Source organism: Falco naumanni, chromosome 9 (genome assembly GCF_017639655.2).
Source record: "Falco naumanni isolate bFalNau1 chromosome 9, bFalNau1.pat, whole genome shotgun sequence".
NCBI lineage: Eukaryota > Metazoa > Chordata > Aves > Falconiformes > Falconidae > Falco > Falco naumanni.
This window is the reverse complement of record NC_054062.1, coordinates 12,661,995-12,681,636: the sequence shown is the minus strand read 5'-3', so window position 1 is coordinate 12,681,636 and position 19,642 is coordinate 12,661,995. Positions and strand designations below refer to the sequence as shown.

The window sequence follows — 19,642 nt, the reverse complement described above, 5'->3', positions numbered from 1 at the left end:
CATGCTGTGTGAAAGACGACAGCAAATTCAAGATACTCTTTGAAGTGGTACTTCACAGTCAGCTTGGTGACAGAATGCAGAGAATTGTGAAAGGTCTTAGCTTTTCCCATTTCTGTAATTGTTTCCAATTCTTTCAATTACATTCTTGTTTCATTGCTCCCCAAAGTAGTACATCTCTGACAACACTACGCTGTCTAAAAAAATCACATTAAAATAATTTTCCTACCATTACCAAAAGCCCATCAGGTGAGTTTATACAGGAGAACTGCAGCACAATGGAGAACAGTTGTAACAGCTCCAATTCTCCTGTACTTCATCTTCATTTCAGGAAGTACTGTACAGCTAGTCCTGCAGCTGCAAACCTCCTAAAAACTTAGGCTGCTCTCCTGACTTTCTGAATTATCTCTACCTTTTTCAGAACAGTAAAGGAAATGCTAACTAAGTGTGGCTCCACCCATAGCATTTAGACAAAAGGCTGTTTCACAAGATTTAAGGAGACAACTTATGTTATGTTATGAAGTATCACAAGATACTTCAGGAGACAACTCATGATTCTCTTACACACGTATTTCCTAAAACTTATTTCCTGAAACCGTTAAATTATCATTCGAAGTTTTCACCATTATCCCACCATTATCCCCACTGTTATATTCCAAGAAAAAAAAAACCAACAAAACACCACAACTCAGTGAAACCTGCAGACTGTAACAGAACATACCCATCTTCATCCCTTCTATAACATACAGACACAACCTGAAAGATCACCTACAGTGAAGACAGGAAAAAGCTGTAGCGAGCCACTGCACCCACAAATTTTCAAAACAATGTGATTGCTATTTGTTCTTACATCACACTGGGGCTAAATGCTCCCAGCAGTCCAGACCAACAGCCTTGCCAATCTCATGTTGTGGGGTTTTTTCTCTCTCTCTATTTAAAAAAAAAAAAAAAAAAATCGAAGAGCTGTCTGAAAAGACAACTGTTAGATGTTTTAACATAGTAAGGAATATATTAATCTCTCATATTGTAGCTTGAGGTTGTAAACATACAGCTGTGTTCATCTGGTTACACGAAGGTTCAACTGCACCTCTTGGGACACAGGGAAAACCTCACTTTAAAAGAGCTGCAACACTGCTCAGTCTTTGCCATCACGAGGGACTGGCTCACTGTGATGTAGGAAACCCAAGGTACAACACATGCAGGACAGGAAGCCTAAAGGAGGTTGGCCAGATACTAGCAGGAATTTCAGATTCAACCCTGTAACCCAGTAACATGGATTTTTTCCTTTCATTTTCATTATCTGCGTCTTTAAGTAGGTTTGTAACACTTTTGTCCATTTCAGAAGTATTTTAAGTTTAATTAAAACTGGCTTGGAGTGATGTTCCAATAACTAGATAGCACCAAAGCACTTCTTACACAAGGCTGTGAGCCAGTTCTATAAACCAGAGTATTTGGATAATTTTAGCAGTTGTTTCACTCCCCAGCATGTTCTCTTGACCATCTCATCTCCAACTGCCCCAGATGAAATAAGAACCAATGTAACTGTCTTGCAGTGAGAGACAAGAGGCTCTACAGCATGAAATGGGTGCCCCATGAACTCTGCTAATCTTCAGAGACTTCATCACTCTCATTCAGTGTTTTAAGTCCACTATTTACTCCTAATCTAGATCAGTCCACTTGTTCATTTAAGCACATTAAAGAAGCTCTTCCATACCTAATATTGTGTCCCTCCAGAAGATAATTATTCACTGAAACAAGTCCCCTTTTAATATTCTCTTTTGATAAGCTAAACATTCCTTCAAACCTGAAAATATTTTCAAAGAAGTTTCTATAACTCATACCATTTTTTTCAACACATTTTAAGTATGGCCATTAGGAATGGCTGTCAAATTTATTTAATAAGAAGTATTTTACATAAGCAGGGCTGACTATTATTCACAGGAATTTGTGCTGGGACTCATGCTGTTCAACATATTCATAAGTGACCTGAAAATGGGAGTGAACAATGGAACAAAAATCTGCTGATATTAACTGATTGAGGCAATTGTTAATTACAGAGCAAAGAGAAGGGCTGACTGACAGGAACTACAGAGGGATTTATGAGACAAACTGCTTGGGCAATATGACAGAAGATAAAAAAAAATATCTAGACAGTGATACATGGGGCTGGGCGGGGAAAACCCTACTTTCCACATAAAACAGAAAGAGCAAATAATTCCCAATAAAGGGAAGAACTTGGGATTATAATAAACAGTTCCTGAAAACAACTTGCTTTTTTGATTGCTACTAAACTTTGAGCTAACAGAACGTTGGGAATTATTAAACACAAAAAACTTTCTGAAGTCACTACATAAATCCAACATGCACTTTATCTTGAATTTTGCACGCAGTCCATGTGCACTCTCTTCCCCTAAAAAGGATGTAGAACTGAAATGCTGCCACAAGGTTGTCAGTGATGTCAAGTGGCATCTGCACAAGGCACGATCAAGTAATCTAAGGACTCCTCCTTTTGGAAGAGAGGTACTGAAGATTTAGTGTGAAGACAACAGATAATGACTGAAGTCTATAATGTCAGGAGTAGCCTCAAGAAATTGCATTGAGAACAACGCAGGGTTTATCTAGTGAAGGTAGAAAATGCCACTTTTAGATCGAGGAAAAAACCAAATGGTACTGGACACAGCTGGGTGCTGTGGATGCAAGGAGTCTGCATGTGTTTAAAGAGAGAGTGCATAAACTCATGGAAGAGAAATCCATTGAGGCATTGACACTCACTAACAGAAGGACAGCAATTCTGGCCCAGGAAGCCTATGCAGAAGTCTTGAGCTCTAGTTATCCAGGTATAGTGATTTAAAACCGTACCCTTTTTAGCTCCAGCATCACTATGTCAGCATCACTACCAGCTCAGTCTCTATCACTAAATAAATTCATTAAAGTTCACCAGAAAAAACAGGACCTTGGTTCCCCTCCAACTTCCAGCTAGAGATGCTCTCCTGACATAGGCATTATTCATTACAGATGCAGATACAGAATAAGGTACATTTTATGCACATTTAGTAAGAAAGCCCCACAGGGAAGAAACAAAATTCTGCTTCCAGTGATCATTAAAGCTACCAAGACAACTATTTTCAGCCAAAAAAATCCAGACAAGAAGTAGCATACACTAAACCGATACAAAAGCAATCATCAACTGGAAGGACTAACAAAACTGTTGTCACACAGGAAGGCTTAATGAAAAGAGGTTGCATGATACGAGCAGTCTGTCCAGATAACAATTCTGAACATGCTTGAAATAAATGGAGGTAAGCTCTGGTATGTCATGCAGACATAGCCTTTTCAGACCTATGCAAACAACCTCGAAGAGAAGATTAGCAGAAAAGATATAGTATTTTATGATTTTAACTTTGACCAAAATCAAACTGAACTTGAACTCAAAGTTCATTCCTTCAAAGGATGAAGACAGCTTAACAGACTACTGGCAGGACAGCCATACACAAAAGGTACACAAATGCATGAAAATTTTACAGTCCTGAATTTATGCCAGTCTTCCACTTCCTAAATACAAATACAGTAAGTAAAATATTCCCAGCTATTGTTCATATCCTCTGCGTCCTAACCTAGTATACTGCCTTTTCAGCTTTTTAAATTAGACTGTCCAGGACAACGCATTTGTCAACATGACTCAGCACATCTGTTTACCAACAGACTGCTGGAAAAGAACAGAACGAAAGCAGTTCTGCAAAGAAAGGGTCTCAGCTTTACAGATCTACAGCCCTTGTTTTGGGGAGGAGGGGGGACACAACAAAAAAACCCCACAACAACCAAAACCACTAAACAACTATCTCCTAACCATTAAAACCAAATGCAATACCATGTGTCAGGCTTTTCTTCTGAAGTATGTGTGTTAAACCAACAGAATAAAACAGTGAAAAAGGCAAAGGAATTAAGATTCTAAAAAGCCTACTGCTAACTAGATTAAGCTACTGACTGGTTTGAGCGCTTACACATCCACATCAAGGGTTTTTTTTGTAGTCCCTTGGACATTTTAGGACCACAAATAAGCTTGAGTTGCTAAAAAGCCTATGCAGAGTTTTCCTCATGCATCTTTCTGAAATTATGTGAATATGTCAGGTTAAGTAAGAAGTAACAGAATTATGAGAAGCCTCCTAAGAATACAACACAGTTCTCTAAAAACTGTCATGTATCGTTCCTAGAATACTTAAATTTTATTGTCATACATGCGGCTGTAATTGTAGATCATTAGCTGGAATTCCTATGTCAGGAAAACAACCATTCCTAGTACTTCAGGTAAAGGTGTATTTCACATCTGATTTTGTGGAGTTCATGTGGCTGAAGCACAAGGTTTTTAGATCCCACATCCCTTGGACAAGGGAGAAAGTTGCATTAGAAGTGGAGTTTGTGGTTACACCAATACTTTAAAATGTTTAAGATGTCTCTTTATGGTGTATTCTGTTGCTTATAACTTTATCAAACATTAGTGAATTTTGCTGAGTATCTGTGATGAAAATTCCAGACTTAGTTTGATTTTTCTAAAATATATTTTTTTCTGGAAGTCATATTTACAGAATGTTCAAAACAGGACCGTAATTCACATACATGAACTGCTATAGAAAAATCACTGTATTTGTCTTTTCTTGGCACTAGAAAATAATTACAATAAATTATCTTATTGTTTCTAATATATCGCTTAAAGAAAACATAATTAAATACCTTCTTAGGTTAAGTCCTTCTTTTAAAGGCCACATCACTAGAAAGATATTCCAGTGTCTGAATGGCCTTGTTTAGTAGGAATCTGGCTCTTGCAGCTTTTCTCAGAAATGCTAGCACAGTTAGTAACAGGCAGGAACTGAGAGTTAAAAGTGCTGCTGGGGAAATAATGATCTAGTGTGTCTACATGAATAATACTGGAAAGACAAGTCAATCAACTGAATTGACTACTCAGTTTGTATCTGTTTTCAAAGTACTTACAAGAAACTGACACAAACCAACTACAGCTTAAGATACCAAGTTATGAGGTACCTGAAAAAACAACCCTGCAAAAATGAAAGCTACATGACTGAGGTCTTAAATCACACTCAAGACACTTCTGAAACCCAATGCTCTTGCAAATTCTGAAGACACCAAAAGACAAACTTGTAGTTTCAGATGTCAGTAGTGCCAAAAAGTCACAGATCCTACACAGCATATAGCTTAAAAATCTCCACCAGGTCTAATTTTTATAATTAGGAAATGAAGTGAACCATACCTTCTATACAGTGTTCCTCAGGCACACAACATTATATTACATTAGTGCTTGCTGGTAAAAATGAGCTGCAGATAAGTAAAGTAATTCTTCACACTCACCTAAATATGGAATCGTAGGAACCATTTTTAAGCTTCTGATGTACTCCCGTGTCCTTTTATAATTATCTTCCTTAGACAGTAAATAGTCTAACTTCTCAAAGGTGGTCTTGTCTTTGCGATTCAAAAGCTACACAGAAAAAATGAAGATCATAAAATGTTAAAAGGCAAATCCACACAAAGACAACAATAAATAATAAAATGTGTGGAATAATTTTTACCACAGTAAAAAAAAAAGCATAGTCATGATTATATTCATCATCACTACCCAAACAGCACAATATTTGCAAATGTGCTGCCTGTTAAAAAAAAAACCAAACAGCAATTCAGCATGTCTTCAGATATGAACAAATACAATTATTTCTGAAGGGTTTATCAATTATTCATATATCACTACCTCAGAGTTTTGAATAACCTCAGCAATATTACATTTTTAGAGGGAAAAACAGATGTTATTATACAGTCACTAACATTCTCATAGTTTATCAGAATTGCTCAAAATTCTTTTAATTTGAAGGTAGAAATATCAATGGAAAACACTCTAAATGCAAATTGTGCCATTTCAACAATGCCTTATTATATTATGACAAAACATTTTGGGAAAAAGCGTAAGGAAAGGAAATCTCTATGGTACTAAAATCTCTTTTCTATTACTGGACTTACTACAGAAAAACCAGAAAAATATTTAGCAATGCGAAAGATCCTAAAGTGACAGAGGATTGAAAAGTAAACATGAAATATGCAACTGTAGCTACAGAAACATATTCCCTATTTCAGCTGTTTTCAGAAACACCATCGATGCTTTAAAGATGATTTTAAAAGCCAACTGAGTCAGAATAGAGTGGAGAATTACAGCCCCATACGCTGGGTCTTGCAGTTGTACTTTCTGACAACAGGCAGCTGTTCCACAGCACATTTCTTAACACAGCTCTTACTCTGTGAAATTCCACCGCTTGTAGCACAGGGCTGTAAGCCTGGCTGTTCTGTCTCTGGAGAGCTGTGCGCCTGCCCTTGTTGTATGAAGATGGCAGCGGGTAGGCAGGAGTTCACTGCTTCCCTCCACGCGGGGCTGGGCTGGGGTCCCCGCAGGCAGCTGCGAGGGGAGCCCCCAGGCCCCTGCAGGCCGGGGCAGTGCTCACCGCAGCACAGTTAAATAAAAAGTAATGCAAGAGGTCCAAGAGTGAAAAGATTTCAGAATAATTTGGCTGTTTTCTTTCTAAACAGCCCTGAAAATTCCTTGAGGCCCTAACTGCACGGTGTGGTGTTTTTCAGCTACTGTGCTGACAAAGAGCCTCATGCCTCTTCAGGTCCAATTCAGATGATTCACACGCTTAGTTTTCCCTATTTAAGTTCCAACTTCATCAAGCTGCTCAAAACAGCAGGCACTTACGTTTTCACTAGACTATAGCCTAATTCTGAGCAATCAAACCATTACAAAGCTACAGGCATTTTAAAGACATAACAAACTTAGGTAAGTGTTAAGTATAGCTACCTTTATTTATCAGATCTGAACAGTTAATGTGATCCTTGGGTGAAAAACTAAATTAACAAGAATTACCAAATCCTTTGTATATTTAAAGATTATGGCAGGACTGCACTGTAATTGTGTATTCCACTTCAAAGACATAGCAAAACCTACAGTACATTTAAATAAGATATTCTGCCCTTAAGAGAAAAAATTTCTGAAAAAGAAATTATCAATGCTTTTTATTTAAAAAAAAAATGAAAACTGAAATGCATTGTACAATAATCACAAAATTAATGCTCCTCTATTTGTAATAGACCTTTTTTCTTCCTTCCCTTTAGGGAATGTATTAATGACACACACGATGATTTGGATAATGGGCTACTGATACACACTCTTTAGGAGGGTCTTCTAAGATTACTCATCAACTAAAGTCCTCTTGAGCATATAATCAGTGGCTTCTAGAACAGACAGAAAACCAGGAAACTTCTTACAGGAAAAAAAATAGGCAGACATTTAAACTCTGCTTTCACAAAACATGTAACAGATCACTACTTCTGCTATGATGATACCACAAAAACAAGGACATAAAGAATCCTCTTCCACAGCATGCAATTTGACAATTCAGAAGAGTTCAGGAAAGCCTCAGAATTCAAACAAGACAGAAAAGACAATGGCCAAGAAATAACTTACGGCCCAGGTTTTGGTCAGTCTGAAGATCGGTGCACTTTGCAGGGCTGATACCACGGACATGAGAGAATGAAGGTTATTCAGTTCTAGAAGCTTCTGAAAAAAGTGAATAACAACTTTTAGCACATCAAAAAGGGAAGCTACATTAATCTCAAAGTTGCATTAATAAAATACAAAGTTTTCATCAATGACTGCAGAAAACACCAACTACCCAATGCTATCAATGTGCAAAATTCTTAAGACCACTTTAGCAGTTATAAATTTTCCAAATATTCTCCTCAAAATAACAGGCATTTCAGCTGTGATCATACAAATTGTATTTAATTTTAATTTATTATTTTCTAAGGCTGTTCCTTCAGGAACATAGAAAGTACAAAAATATTCTGTGATGCATTGTTCTTGAAAATGAGTAGAATATGGAAATTAAAAATTTAATCAAGCCAAAACCATCAACCAAGTATGCTGATGACCCTTTCAGAATTAATACAACTTTTTAATTTGTAATCTGTTTTACAGGACAAATTTTCCTCACTTCAACGTACTTTCAATTCACTCTGTGTTGACAATTACTCAAAACACACTGATCTCAAAAGAGGTAATACTGTGGAATAAAGTTGTCTTAAATGATAAAGTTTCCACAACATAGATCCAGAAAGATAGAAAACTGAGAACGGTTGCCATGTAGCTTCTTCATAAATCTTAAAAAGAGGCTGGATTCATTCTTGAGCAATCAATATACTCATTGCTCAGGAACATTTGAGGGGTATCTCGATTTTACAGAGGGAAAAGTAGTAAAGGGAAAAAAGAAAAAAAGGCGGCAGTGTTTTCCTTTTTACAGGGGGGGCGGAAATCAACCTCAAACACAAAAAACAACCCTCTTATTTCCAAGAGCAACCTAGCACCTTTAAGCTGACCATTCTCCTAGTACCTGGACTAGGCATTTGTGCCAGGAACTCATTCTGCATAAGCACAATACAGACAAGTAAACTGATTGGAAATATTCACAATACAAAAAAATAACTATTACATGGGAAATGTTATTCTAATACCCACCCACACACACAATTTCACATACACAAGATTAGCACTCAGGCCTTTGATCCAAGTGCTGTTGTCTTACTAGTATTAGTAAGTGTCACAAAAGGTCATACAAAACAGAATGATCTCAGGTCATGAAGCAGAAAAATATTTTTTTAAATAAATAGATTTTTTTAAAAGTTAAGAATGACTTGTAAAATGCAGTGTTCAAGCTCACTACAATAACTGAGCTTTAACAGCAGTGCTTCATACCAGTAACTACATGTTACAGGTAGGAATACAAGTCTCACAATAGCCATTCTAGAAGCAAGAGATTTCTTTTCATAGAAGGTAAGTTTGAATGAGGGAAGACAAAAACCAGAACAGTTTACAACCATGTTCAGTGTTGGCAACACATAGCTGGCCGTCAACAAGACAAACCACTTTTAAACTTGTCAGGCAAAGGCAGAAGAGGACTTACACTGAAGTGGGTAGTTTTATTTCACCGAGTACAAACAACAGATGTCATACCTTTATCTTATTCACATGGTACAACATTGTAGATATGCTAAAAAAGAACATTACCCTCTGTAATCCAACAACAGTTCATAGGAGTTGTGCAGAAACAAACAAAAAGGAAATAAGATTTTGAATGATAGTACAAGAAAGTTGCACTTACTTTAGCTATTTTCACAAAATGGCTCAATATTTCTGCCCTTATTTTTAAGGTCTGTGCTGTTAATATTTCTCGTACAACCCAGAAACTGACCTATAAAGTAAACACATATAACTGAATTTATTTACAAAAAAATTACTTTATCAGATGAAATATTTGTATACTTTTATGATGCTCCAGGGAGGAAACAGGGTAAGGAAAGAAGAGTTCTGACCCCATGAATTCTCATCTATATAGCTGCAATTACTGAAGAGCATTACCACTGGATGTAAGAAGCAGGCAGAGAGGTGAGGTAACACAAAGATAACTGAATGAGCAGGTGAAACATAGAAAAAGGAGGAAAAGAATTGCTAATGTTGTACCATGACAGATCAGCAAAAATTAGGAACCAACGGTCTCGAGGAATAACAAGAAAATTTAGACAATGCAAATGAGAACAGGAACTGCCATTTTAAAATTTTAGGTGTGTTTTTAAAAATGAAGATTATGTTTTAATTCACAGGAGTAGTTCTATTTAACTTCATACTCAAAGACAACTGTCAAACAGTACCTGCTCATCATAGTAATCTAATAATTTACCTGGTTAAACCTCCTAGTAAAGGCAACAATATTTGGAGCGAGGATATGTTTTTCTTTCTTATTCCATCCACAGCTGGCTAGTTCCTAGAAAACACATTTAGAAATTTATTAAAAATTAGTAATGTTGAAAAACATTTAAAAGTGTAAAAGAATGACAGAAGCACCTATCAGATAACTACTAAAACCAACCCAAGGCACCAATTCAATGCCAACTAGTCTAACTGAACACCTCTGTGTTTTCCTGATATAATCTGTATATTCTCCTGATACCAGAAAAAATAGGCATCATTATGAATATTCAGATACAGAGGGACTGTATCAGCCATAACTGATGTCTCTGAAGTTTCATTCTACATTGATTATTTCAGGCCAGGGTTCTCTCATACAAGCAACTTGGCAGACACTGCAGTAAAGACTTTGCTAGTGTATAATCTTACCTGGTTCAAAACTGAAGCTAAAGCTAAACACATCCATGAGAGATATTTGAAGTAGTTCAAAGTGTACAAAATTCAGCTGTGCAACTAGAGGTGGGAACCTAGCTATTATTCCTGAATGTCATCCTCATTATTACATTTAATAAAACACCCATGAATACACCACGGTTTGGCATATTCAATCCCTAATTTGTTTTTATTAAAATGTGAGACCTAAAGCATTTGAACAACACTATTATGCAATTTTAATATTACTGTTTACAGTAGTTACTAACTAATTAAAAAAAAAGCTGACATCTCTGTACGTGATAGTCAAGACTTAAGAGAATTTATCATTTGAAAAAGGCTGCACAGTAACCATCTTAAGTCTGATGGTCTTCTGGTGCATAGAAGGTTGGGGTTAGAACTCTGTTTTACTTTGATTTTTATTTTTTGGCCTGTTTTTTAAGCCATAAATGTTTAGCCAGACCTGACTGGAGTGTGGCATGTACTTAAGAATGCAGATTAGCACTTTGATGCTAATAAAGCAAAAAGTTGTCAGTAGGTTGCACAGTTCAGTCACAGTATATAAAACAAATTCTTGAATGCTCTTTCATTATGGTGACTACTTTCAAGTCAACCCAGTTCAAAATAATAAGAAAAATCACAACTTCTGTTGTATGCCCATAACCACAAATAATCAATTTCAATGCACAATAAAATCCCAGCGCTCCATGGCAAAAAATAATCTTTTGCTGGAACTGCAAAATAAATAGTAGAAATTCCTGTGGGACGTACAAAGTAAACAGAAGAGCTAAAAAGCAGGTTAATGATTTTCTCCTTGAATAAACTGTATTAAATTATGCATCAAAAGAAATATGTAATTACAGTTACAAATTTGATTTAGCAAGAAGGAAAGTGTCCATTTTCCAATAGTTATTTCAGGCAGTTCCAAATATATTTAGACAGCCTGGCTCTTTTTAATTAGAGATTCAAGTTACCACATATCTATACAGTCTTTATATTCAGATCTGACAAGTGGTGTATACATACATACTTGAAATGAGTTCTCTGTAACACCAGTTCTAAATCACTCTTCTGTTTTTAGAACCACAAATTTCAATCAAAATGTTGTTCAACTTTCCAAATGTATGCTATTAACTTTAGACATCTTCACACGAAAAGGCAGAATCAGCCAAAAAGAATTTTGCCTCTGAAAAGCACTTTCTACAGTCTGATAAATGAAATACACTCTCAGGATACAGAGGTCTGCATGTTCTTCCGTGAGCACAAGAAAAGCATTTCCAGTTCCAAACATATTTTGTATCCCAATCTTCCAGCATTTAAGCCTTCTGCAGATAAAAATGCCAATTCACATCTGTCAAGACACAGATTCTCCACATGATTTGTGCACATCTGGTCTTAAGAGTCTGGAAATTACATGTTTATGTGGAAAAATCTCAGTCACTCTACTAGGGACAGCAAAATTTACACTTCTCAGAAAAGTGGAAGAGGTCGGCAATCTAAGGATTTTAAGCAGTTGCCAGAGGCCTAGTGAGCAACAATGGAAAATCCTGTGCCTGGTAAAATCGTTTGACTAGGTTTAAAATTGGGACAGAATAGGAAAGTTGATAAGAGTAAATGATCCAATGTGCCTCTGACAAATTTTTCTTACGCTGTTGAAATGTACTGTGTTCTGGAATTACACATCATCTTTTTGTACAGAAGGAAGCAGGCAATTTCCTCAGTGCACAGAGTCACAAGAAACTTTCCAATCAAGCATGCAAGAAAACCTTGAAATGTGTGGAGATTGCAATTTCCAGGACTTTGAAAAAAACCTAAATAAAGTTATGCAGAAATAAGCATATTTATTTCTGCCAGAGAACAAAAAATTGTTAATCAGATGTCCTCTTACTGAACCCTTCGAAGTAACATGCAAATATGGTTTTTTAGTAATAGCTCAAGCAAAAAAAAAAGCCTCAGCAAATGCTAGGTTTAAAGGATGTTTGTGTGTTTGAGATAAGACCTAGCAACCTGAACTTTAAAATCTTTCCATGCATAAGTTCATGTTAAAGGCTAAAACTTGAAGAAAAAGCAATGTAACACTCTACCTCCAAACCCAAAATTCAACAGGTAGCTCACCAAAGCAGCCATCCCAGTGGCTGCTGCTGAAGGCAACCTCCTCTGTGCAGAGCTCTGCCCCGAAGCTTAGCCACATGGCACCTAGCAAAGCATTTCAGCCGCTCCAGGCTTCCTTCTCGCCCCCCTTTCTAGCCCAGGAAACTGGAAGCGCTCCCTCTCACAGCCAGCTACATGTCCACCATCATTCCTGCGTACAAAAGCTGATCCCACAGAGAAACTGCGACCACCTTGCACAAGCAAATACAAAAGAAGAAGTAGGGACTGAACTCTGCCTTCATCATACCCAGCGACATAATAAACCAAGTATCACACAACACCAGTTTTAGTCAGAATATTGGCCTTTACTTCTTCCATGCAGCACACGGACACCAAAGGGCAGCTCTGACAAAGTGCATCCCAGGGTACAAGGGTGGGCAGCTGCCTGGCAGCGCGAGAGCCAGCGACACCTGCATGCCACTGCAGGGCCCAGGGCAGCCCTGCACAGGGCATCCACGCTTATGGACACGGGACAACGAACACACCAACTTCATTTAAACAGCTATGGGGCCTCACACAAATGCAGGCAAATACAGACAACACATTAATACATGATCCGACTGGAAAATTTTAACCATCTTAGCCTAGTACCTTACCTAGTAACAAGAGTCAGGTAGATGACAAATACACAGGCTATATCTTGCTTTAAACCCTAGTCCTACAGCTAGCAGAATTTCAGGACAAGAGCAGTTGTTTTAATTGTTTGTTTGCAAAAACTAATTATATTGGCAATTCCAGCAAGACTAAAGTTGGAAAACACAATTTCAAACTAATAACTTTGTGGCAACTACTACTTCTACATAGACTTGTATTCTGACAGAAACTGAACATCCAATGTTAAGGTTTTTTCTGGTCATTTCTCACCAAGTTACATCTCTCTGCCAATCCATCAGAGTAGTATTTCAGGAAATTTAATTTCTAAAAGACAAAATGAAGCAATGACAAAGGAAAAGAACAGCAAATGAATTTTGGGTTTGGAGGGTTTTTTTGTACAAAATTCTATGGCACATATTTCATAGCAATTAAAGCAAATGCGAAATTCATTTTAAATATGAACATCTAAGTTTTGTGGTTTATTTTGTATTAATTCATCTCCTCAGGGTATCACATTACCTCTGGTTTTGGCGAGACCTTCACTTTGGTCTAACTGATGTTTTTCTTCACAAAATTTTCTCATAAAAAAGCATCTATGTATCTATTTGCAAATACTGATATATTTGCATTAACAGATTTTTCTACAGGTACTGCTATTTTTTTATTGCATTGCTCATTTGCCATTTTTTTTCTTTCAGTAAAAAACAGACTTCCTGACTGCCTGGAGAACACATGTAATTTCAGAAGCATGAAAGTGTTTTCACCTACAAAACTGTCTTGGTGTTCTTGAAAAAAATATAAATTAATCTGACAGGAAGGCCAAACAGCAGATAGATTAGAAGCCTTCTATTTTGAGAAAGTACAGGAAAGAAAAATTAATCTCTCTGAACCACTGTAACATACGATGAATTGTTTTGTTAGTGACCAGATTAGACGGATGAGCACCTTCCAAACTGGACTGCCCTTTCTGATGCCAAAAATTCAGTTCTGCTAACATTATAGGTGGGTTTTTTGTCCTTTATGTATTCATGATACTTCACCTAGGCACAAAATAAAGACAATAAAGCTTAATGGATCTAAGGGTATGTCGTTATATTAAAGAACATGAATCTGGAAACATGCAATTCTTGTACCTTTTGCAGAAAATAAGATTATTTTCTCAAAATACTATGTGATAACATATAACTTTTATGCAATTTTAACATTCTGCTATCTACCATCATTCATTTATAAAATTCTTGGTTCTGATTTTCAAATATCTATGTTAACTTTCATTGCTTTTTCTCAACGGGCCTCAAGTTTCTCTCTGTGCCTTTCTTAAAAGGTTAAAAAAATAAAGGACACTAATACATTAACTTTTAAGGGTTTGGGCTGATTTACTCTCTCAGAACTGGATCTTAGACATGAGAGTACAAATTAAAAAATTTACCAAACAGCTGATACAACCTAAAATACAGGCTACAACTAGAGGCAGAAGTCAAACTCTGAAATCAGGTGTGAATTGAAAAAACAGGAGCAGAAGGCAGAGTAGAGAATTTTGACATTTGATAAATTTATCCTGAAGAAACACTCAACACAAAGCAGGACTGAAGATTTCCAGAAAAAAACGTAGTCATCTCTTTTGGCAATAGATGACAAATCAAAGTAAATCAGGCTGGGTTACAGATTCACAGTGCTAACAAGGAATACGCCTAGAAGAATATTAGTGCAGTGCAAGAAGTTGAGCATTTCTGAATGAAAAAACCCGTTACTTAAATGGCTACATTTCCTCAGGCACTGAATTCCAGAAGGCAAGCAGATAGTTAAAGAAAACCTACCTCAGGCTGTATAGCTTTAAATACTGGCACATCCATCAATGTAATCTGGCTCTGCAATAATGATACAATTTAAAATAATGTAATACAAAGAGTTAACAATCATGTATTTACACCTACCCTTCAGTAACTACAAACCACAGTCACATGTTCTCCATAGACCAGAAGTGACTGGCAGCGAACCCAGCCTGCCCTGTCCAGGCTAACACACCACAAGCAGGATTCTCCATCACCCCGAGCACCACATGTCACCATATGCTCCTACCGTTACCAGCTGTAACCAAGTGAAGCTTTTGAGGAAAAACCCACGTTTGGGAGTCTTTGTGTCAAGTCAATGAAGGACCCAAACAGCGATGGCAGGAAGAAGAATTTGCCTTTCACACAGAAAACAGCAAACATTTCACATGCACTGAGTTGAAAGGCAATAAAGCACCATGATGTGCTAATTAGTCATGATTGGAAGATGCTTTAAATACAGAGATTTTTAGTCTCTGATGAGCATGTCCTGATAAGACATTATAATGGTTTCAAAGCCAATGATTTTGAAGGAAAAAAAAAAGCTTACAGAACATTTTTAGCATCTCAGTGATAAGATACTTGAATTGCTTCAAGTGATCAAATGACATTATGTATTTGGTAGTTATGTAAATTATGTCTAACCAATAAGTACTTCAATTATACGTTAGTGTATAAACCTAGAAAGCTTTTAACTTTGTAATTTACATGACTGAATGCATTAAAGAAAGCGTCAAAGAACACTTCTTTGGATCTTTCCCCAGAAAATCTTCTCTGTTGGCCACTTTGTTACACTAAACCCTAAACAGCAAAAACTTGCTAATCCCCTCTCAAAATGCTCATTTGACTCCACTAATTAAGAATAACTATCTATTTAAATGTAACTTTAATTAGGTTTCTACTATTTACTATGATTCCTCAGACATGAGCCTATTAGTTAGAGGTTCATAAAATTTGACAGACCTGAAAAAAATTTTCTTCTGTAAATTGCTGATTTACACTATCTCTTGCTTTTATATTATGCTAAGTCAAAGATTTTGCCACAAAGCCCTAGATGATCACTCTTTGCAGCCAACAGTTTTGTGATTTATACTTCAGAAGAATGTTCGGATATTGCCAAACTCAGACTCACTAGGATCTCGTTCTGGTCCTAGAAAAACTAGTTACATACATGTTTGCAACTTCTTGTCTCCTACTAAGATGCACAAGAGAGGGTCCAAAAAGTTGACTATAAGCCATACTACGTGACATTAATAAAGTTTTCAGCAAGAATTAGTAATCATTTCAACAACACACAGGTTCAATCAATACCACCAAAATGGTGAAAACAAAATTCAGTAGTATTGACAAGCTGTTGGTCTTTTCATTATGTATGTTATTACCACCAGGGAATTTCTCCTCAGCTGCTGCTAATTTTTAAAAAGGAACACAACACACTTAAGTTGAAAGTGACCTTAACTTGGATCCAGTACTGAAAATGCGTTATTAAGGAATGCAAATAGTTTCTCACTACAACCTTCATTCCTGCTTTTAAAAAACTGATTTTTCTGAGAAACTGACATTTCAGCAGAAAAGATGAGAATTTGTGGTTTCAATTTAAAAAAGGAAAAAAAAGAAAGAATCACCGACTGTGGATAACACCTTTAAACCTATGCTAGCATCTTCTAAAACACTAAACGAACTTCAAACGGCTTTACACAGAAAAACAAATACACTGTGTTAGGTCAGTACCAAATGATTAAATCCCAAGACATGTTTACTTCATTAAAAGTTCTTATAATAAGAAATTTGTTTTCAAGAACACTGGAAGCTCATCTTAAAAGTTTTTCTATTTTAATAAATAAGTTTTATGTATTCTTTAATATCCTGCAAGCCCTGAATATTATACAAGATTATAGGCAAAAATAACATTTCTACTTACAGCAAACTCCTCAGGAGTTACTTTCAACACATCAAATACAACTGCATCATAGCTTTTATTGGCATAATCTGAACTTCGCCCTTCCAGAGAATCTGAGCTGCTACTACCCTACAAAGAAAAAAACGGTAGGCTTACCTGCAGAATGATGAATTTCATGTCAAATTCAGAAAATAAATATATGCAAATATTAACAAATGACAAGAAAATGCATAAACTTCAAAAGCTTCAATGAATCATAAAATTCAGTTTAGCATTGTTCACAAACGTTTCCAACTAACTTTCTTCTCCCAAAGACTACAGCAACATACAATTTTAACTCTGTGAAATTTCCAGCTTTAGAAAGCCATTTCTAAAACCAGACTAGAGAGTTGTCAGAGAAAAAAAAGATGTGTTGGGATTTTGAAGATTCATATTAAATAGAAAATTTTAATTAAATATGCAAGGTGAGTGTAGAGTGGGTAGATCCAAATCATGTCGCTCTATCCATAACATTATAAAAAGGAAAAACTCACATGTCCTGAAATTTAACACAATGTTAGCTCCAGGGTACTTCAGAATAGTACTGTGTCTTGCCTTAAAAACTGGTGCCTTGCCTTAAAGTTTCTGCCCTTGGGCTCAGATGCAGGCACTTGTGGCTCATTCTCCTTTCTTCAAGAATAATGTGATTTAATAATAATAGCATTATTTTTCTATTTCTTATCTTAAAATTACATACTGAATAAAAATAGACGCACATAAAATCTTAAGCCCTTACTTCACTGAGGTTATTTGCTAGAAAAACACTGTTGTCAAAACATGATGTTTTGGCATCTTAACTCACTGTGACATGTAATTCTCACTTAAAACTGACTTGGTAGCAAAGAACTGGAGGGAGATAAAACAGATGCCGATTCTTTCTTTCTTTCCATACAAAGTATCTGGGGGACTACTGATTAGGAAGCCTGGTATTTGTACTGGGCAAACCCAAGAAAAGAATAAAGGGGGATTAGTAGAAATACATGTAGTTATGCTGTATCAGGAAAGTGACAAGTTTGTTTAGAAACAGAAAGACTGTCTCAGTATCTACAGACACATGGATAAAGAAACATGATTCATACAGTCTTGCCAGACTTCCAAAAGATTTCTGACATGGTTCCTCACCCCAAAGACATTAAGGAAACTATGCAGCCCTAGCATAGCACCTATCCTTGCAATGATAAATAATAAATTACAAGACAGTTGTTACAATCACTGAGAATATGTGAATCAGCAGATAATTAAGCTTAGATAAGTGATGATTATCGTATATTCAACAACCTGGAAAGGCGGTGAACAACGAGGTGAAAATGTGATCTTCATTTTATTTAGTCAAAATGGCAAAACAAAAACCAAAAACCTGGCAAAAACTGAAAAGGGACTTCACAACACTTGGGAGGGTCTGGAAAAGGAAAAGAGAAAATATATAATGGAGTGTGAACACACCCCTTTATAAGTCCATGGTGCACCTGAACTTGGAATACATATGCAGTATTTATTATTAAGATGGAAACCAAAGAACTAGAAAAGTTTCAGAATGAGGCAACAAGGATGACCACAGGTATGGAAGGGCTTCTTTACAAAGAAACACTGGCTATGCCAGAAATCTTCAACCTGGAAAAGAGGTAGTGGGTTGTGGGGAGGAAGTATAATAACCAACAAAGCAAGCAGAGGAAAGACAGGAATGGTCTCTCTTTGCCTCACCTAACAGCAGGAGAAGGGGTATTTAGTTAAAATTAGAGACCAATTTCACATTAGTAAGAGGGTAAAGGTCTTTATACAGCATATAGTTAAGCTGAAAAACAGCTTGTTAAGGGATTCTGTATAAACTCAAAGTTTACACACATTCAAACAGGGGCCTAGGTAAATTTACGGAACACAAATACATTGCAAGATAGCAAATCCCTGGGTTGCAAACAGCTGTGGGCCAGGACGGTACCGGTGGGATGTTTCCTGTGCTTGCACTGCTCTCGTGCCCCTCTTCAGGCATTTGCTGTTGGCCACATCAGAGGCAGAATAACGGACTAGAAGAATCTTCAGTTTGACCCTGGAGACTTCTTATGCTCTGATCTATGACAGATATTTCTGTTCTGAGAAAACAGTGTGAGAAAAGTCCCCTTTTTTTTTTAATAAATATTTTGAAGAGGAATTTCAAAACTGTGTGTTTACATACTCAATTCAAAATGTCCCCCCTATCTTGAAAGAATGAAAAACTATTTTTCTTAGTCTGAGGGCATTTATACTACGTTTGAGAAAATGACCTTCTGCAGGGCACAGCTGTATTATGTACTTTTGTTGCAAGATTTTTAAAAATCAGCTCACTACTGAAACAGCTGATTTGTTTCATGAAAATGAGGATAACTGCTTTGGCAGGATCAAGTTGTGTGTGCAAAAGGCACCACTACAATGGAAAAACTTGCTTCACACAGCTCTTCGGCTGTTTTAAGAGATGAAGCAGAATTTTTCAAGCAGGGAAGAACTGTTACCTTTTAAAAAAGCAGAAAGTACCTCCAATCATAGACTTAAAATGTGTGCTTTACTGGGCAAGCTTTACTGTAGCTGATTTATAATATTTCATCATAATATTACATGAAAGCAAAAAAACAGAAGAACTCAGTAGGGTAACTAATTCCCAAGCAGTCTTCAGCTGGCTGTCCTGGACAGGCAAAAACAGGCTGGTGGCTGTGCACAGCAGCTCAACACAGAACTAGGCAGTTTTTGGAAGCAGCACAAAGTTGCCTGGTCTCCAAAGGATACAAAGGGTTAAAATGAACAAAATCTTACAGAGCACTTTCTAACAAGTAGACTAGTAAATTCCAAAAAAAATCACCTGGAGTATTTCTGACTGGCTCCATTTCGATGGTACATTACATTACTTTTAACTCAACAATAATAAACAGCTGCTGTTAA

The 19,642-nt window shown here is 36.6% G+C and overlaps 1 protein-coding gene across 12 annotated transcripts in view; it reads right to left on the bottom strand.

Annotated features, from left to right (window-relative positions):
• The window catches only part of RALGPS1 (Ral GEF with PH domain and SH3 binding motif 1), a 119,517-nt gene that overhangs the window by 79,134 nt on the left and 20,741 nt on the right, over positions 1–19,642 (bottom strand). For 9 of the 12 annotated variants that reach the window (XM_040606741.1, XM_040606739.1, XM_040606740.1 and 6 more), the window contains 6 exons: positions 16,718–16,825; positions 14,785–14,835; positions 9,783–9,866; positions 9,207–9,296; positions 7,514–7,606; positions 5,359–5,485 (listed from right to left, as the gene is read on the bottom strand). In XM_040606741.1, coding sequence (XP_040462675.1) covers positions 5,359–5,485; positions 7,514–7,606; positions 9,207–9,296; positions 9,783–9,866; positions 14,785–14,835; positions 16,718–16,825 — 553 coding nt within the window. Of the gene's footprint in view, positions 1–5,358; positions 5,486–7,513; positions 7,607–9,206; positions 9,297–9,782; positions 9,867–14,784; positions 14,836–16,717; positions 16,826–18,013; positions 18,135–18,671; positions 18,803–19,642 lie in introns of all 12 variants that reach the window. The other 3 variants (XM_040606743.1, XM_040606742.1, XM_040606744.1) reach the window with 3 other exon arrangements.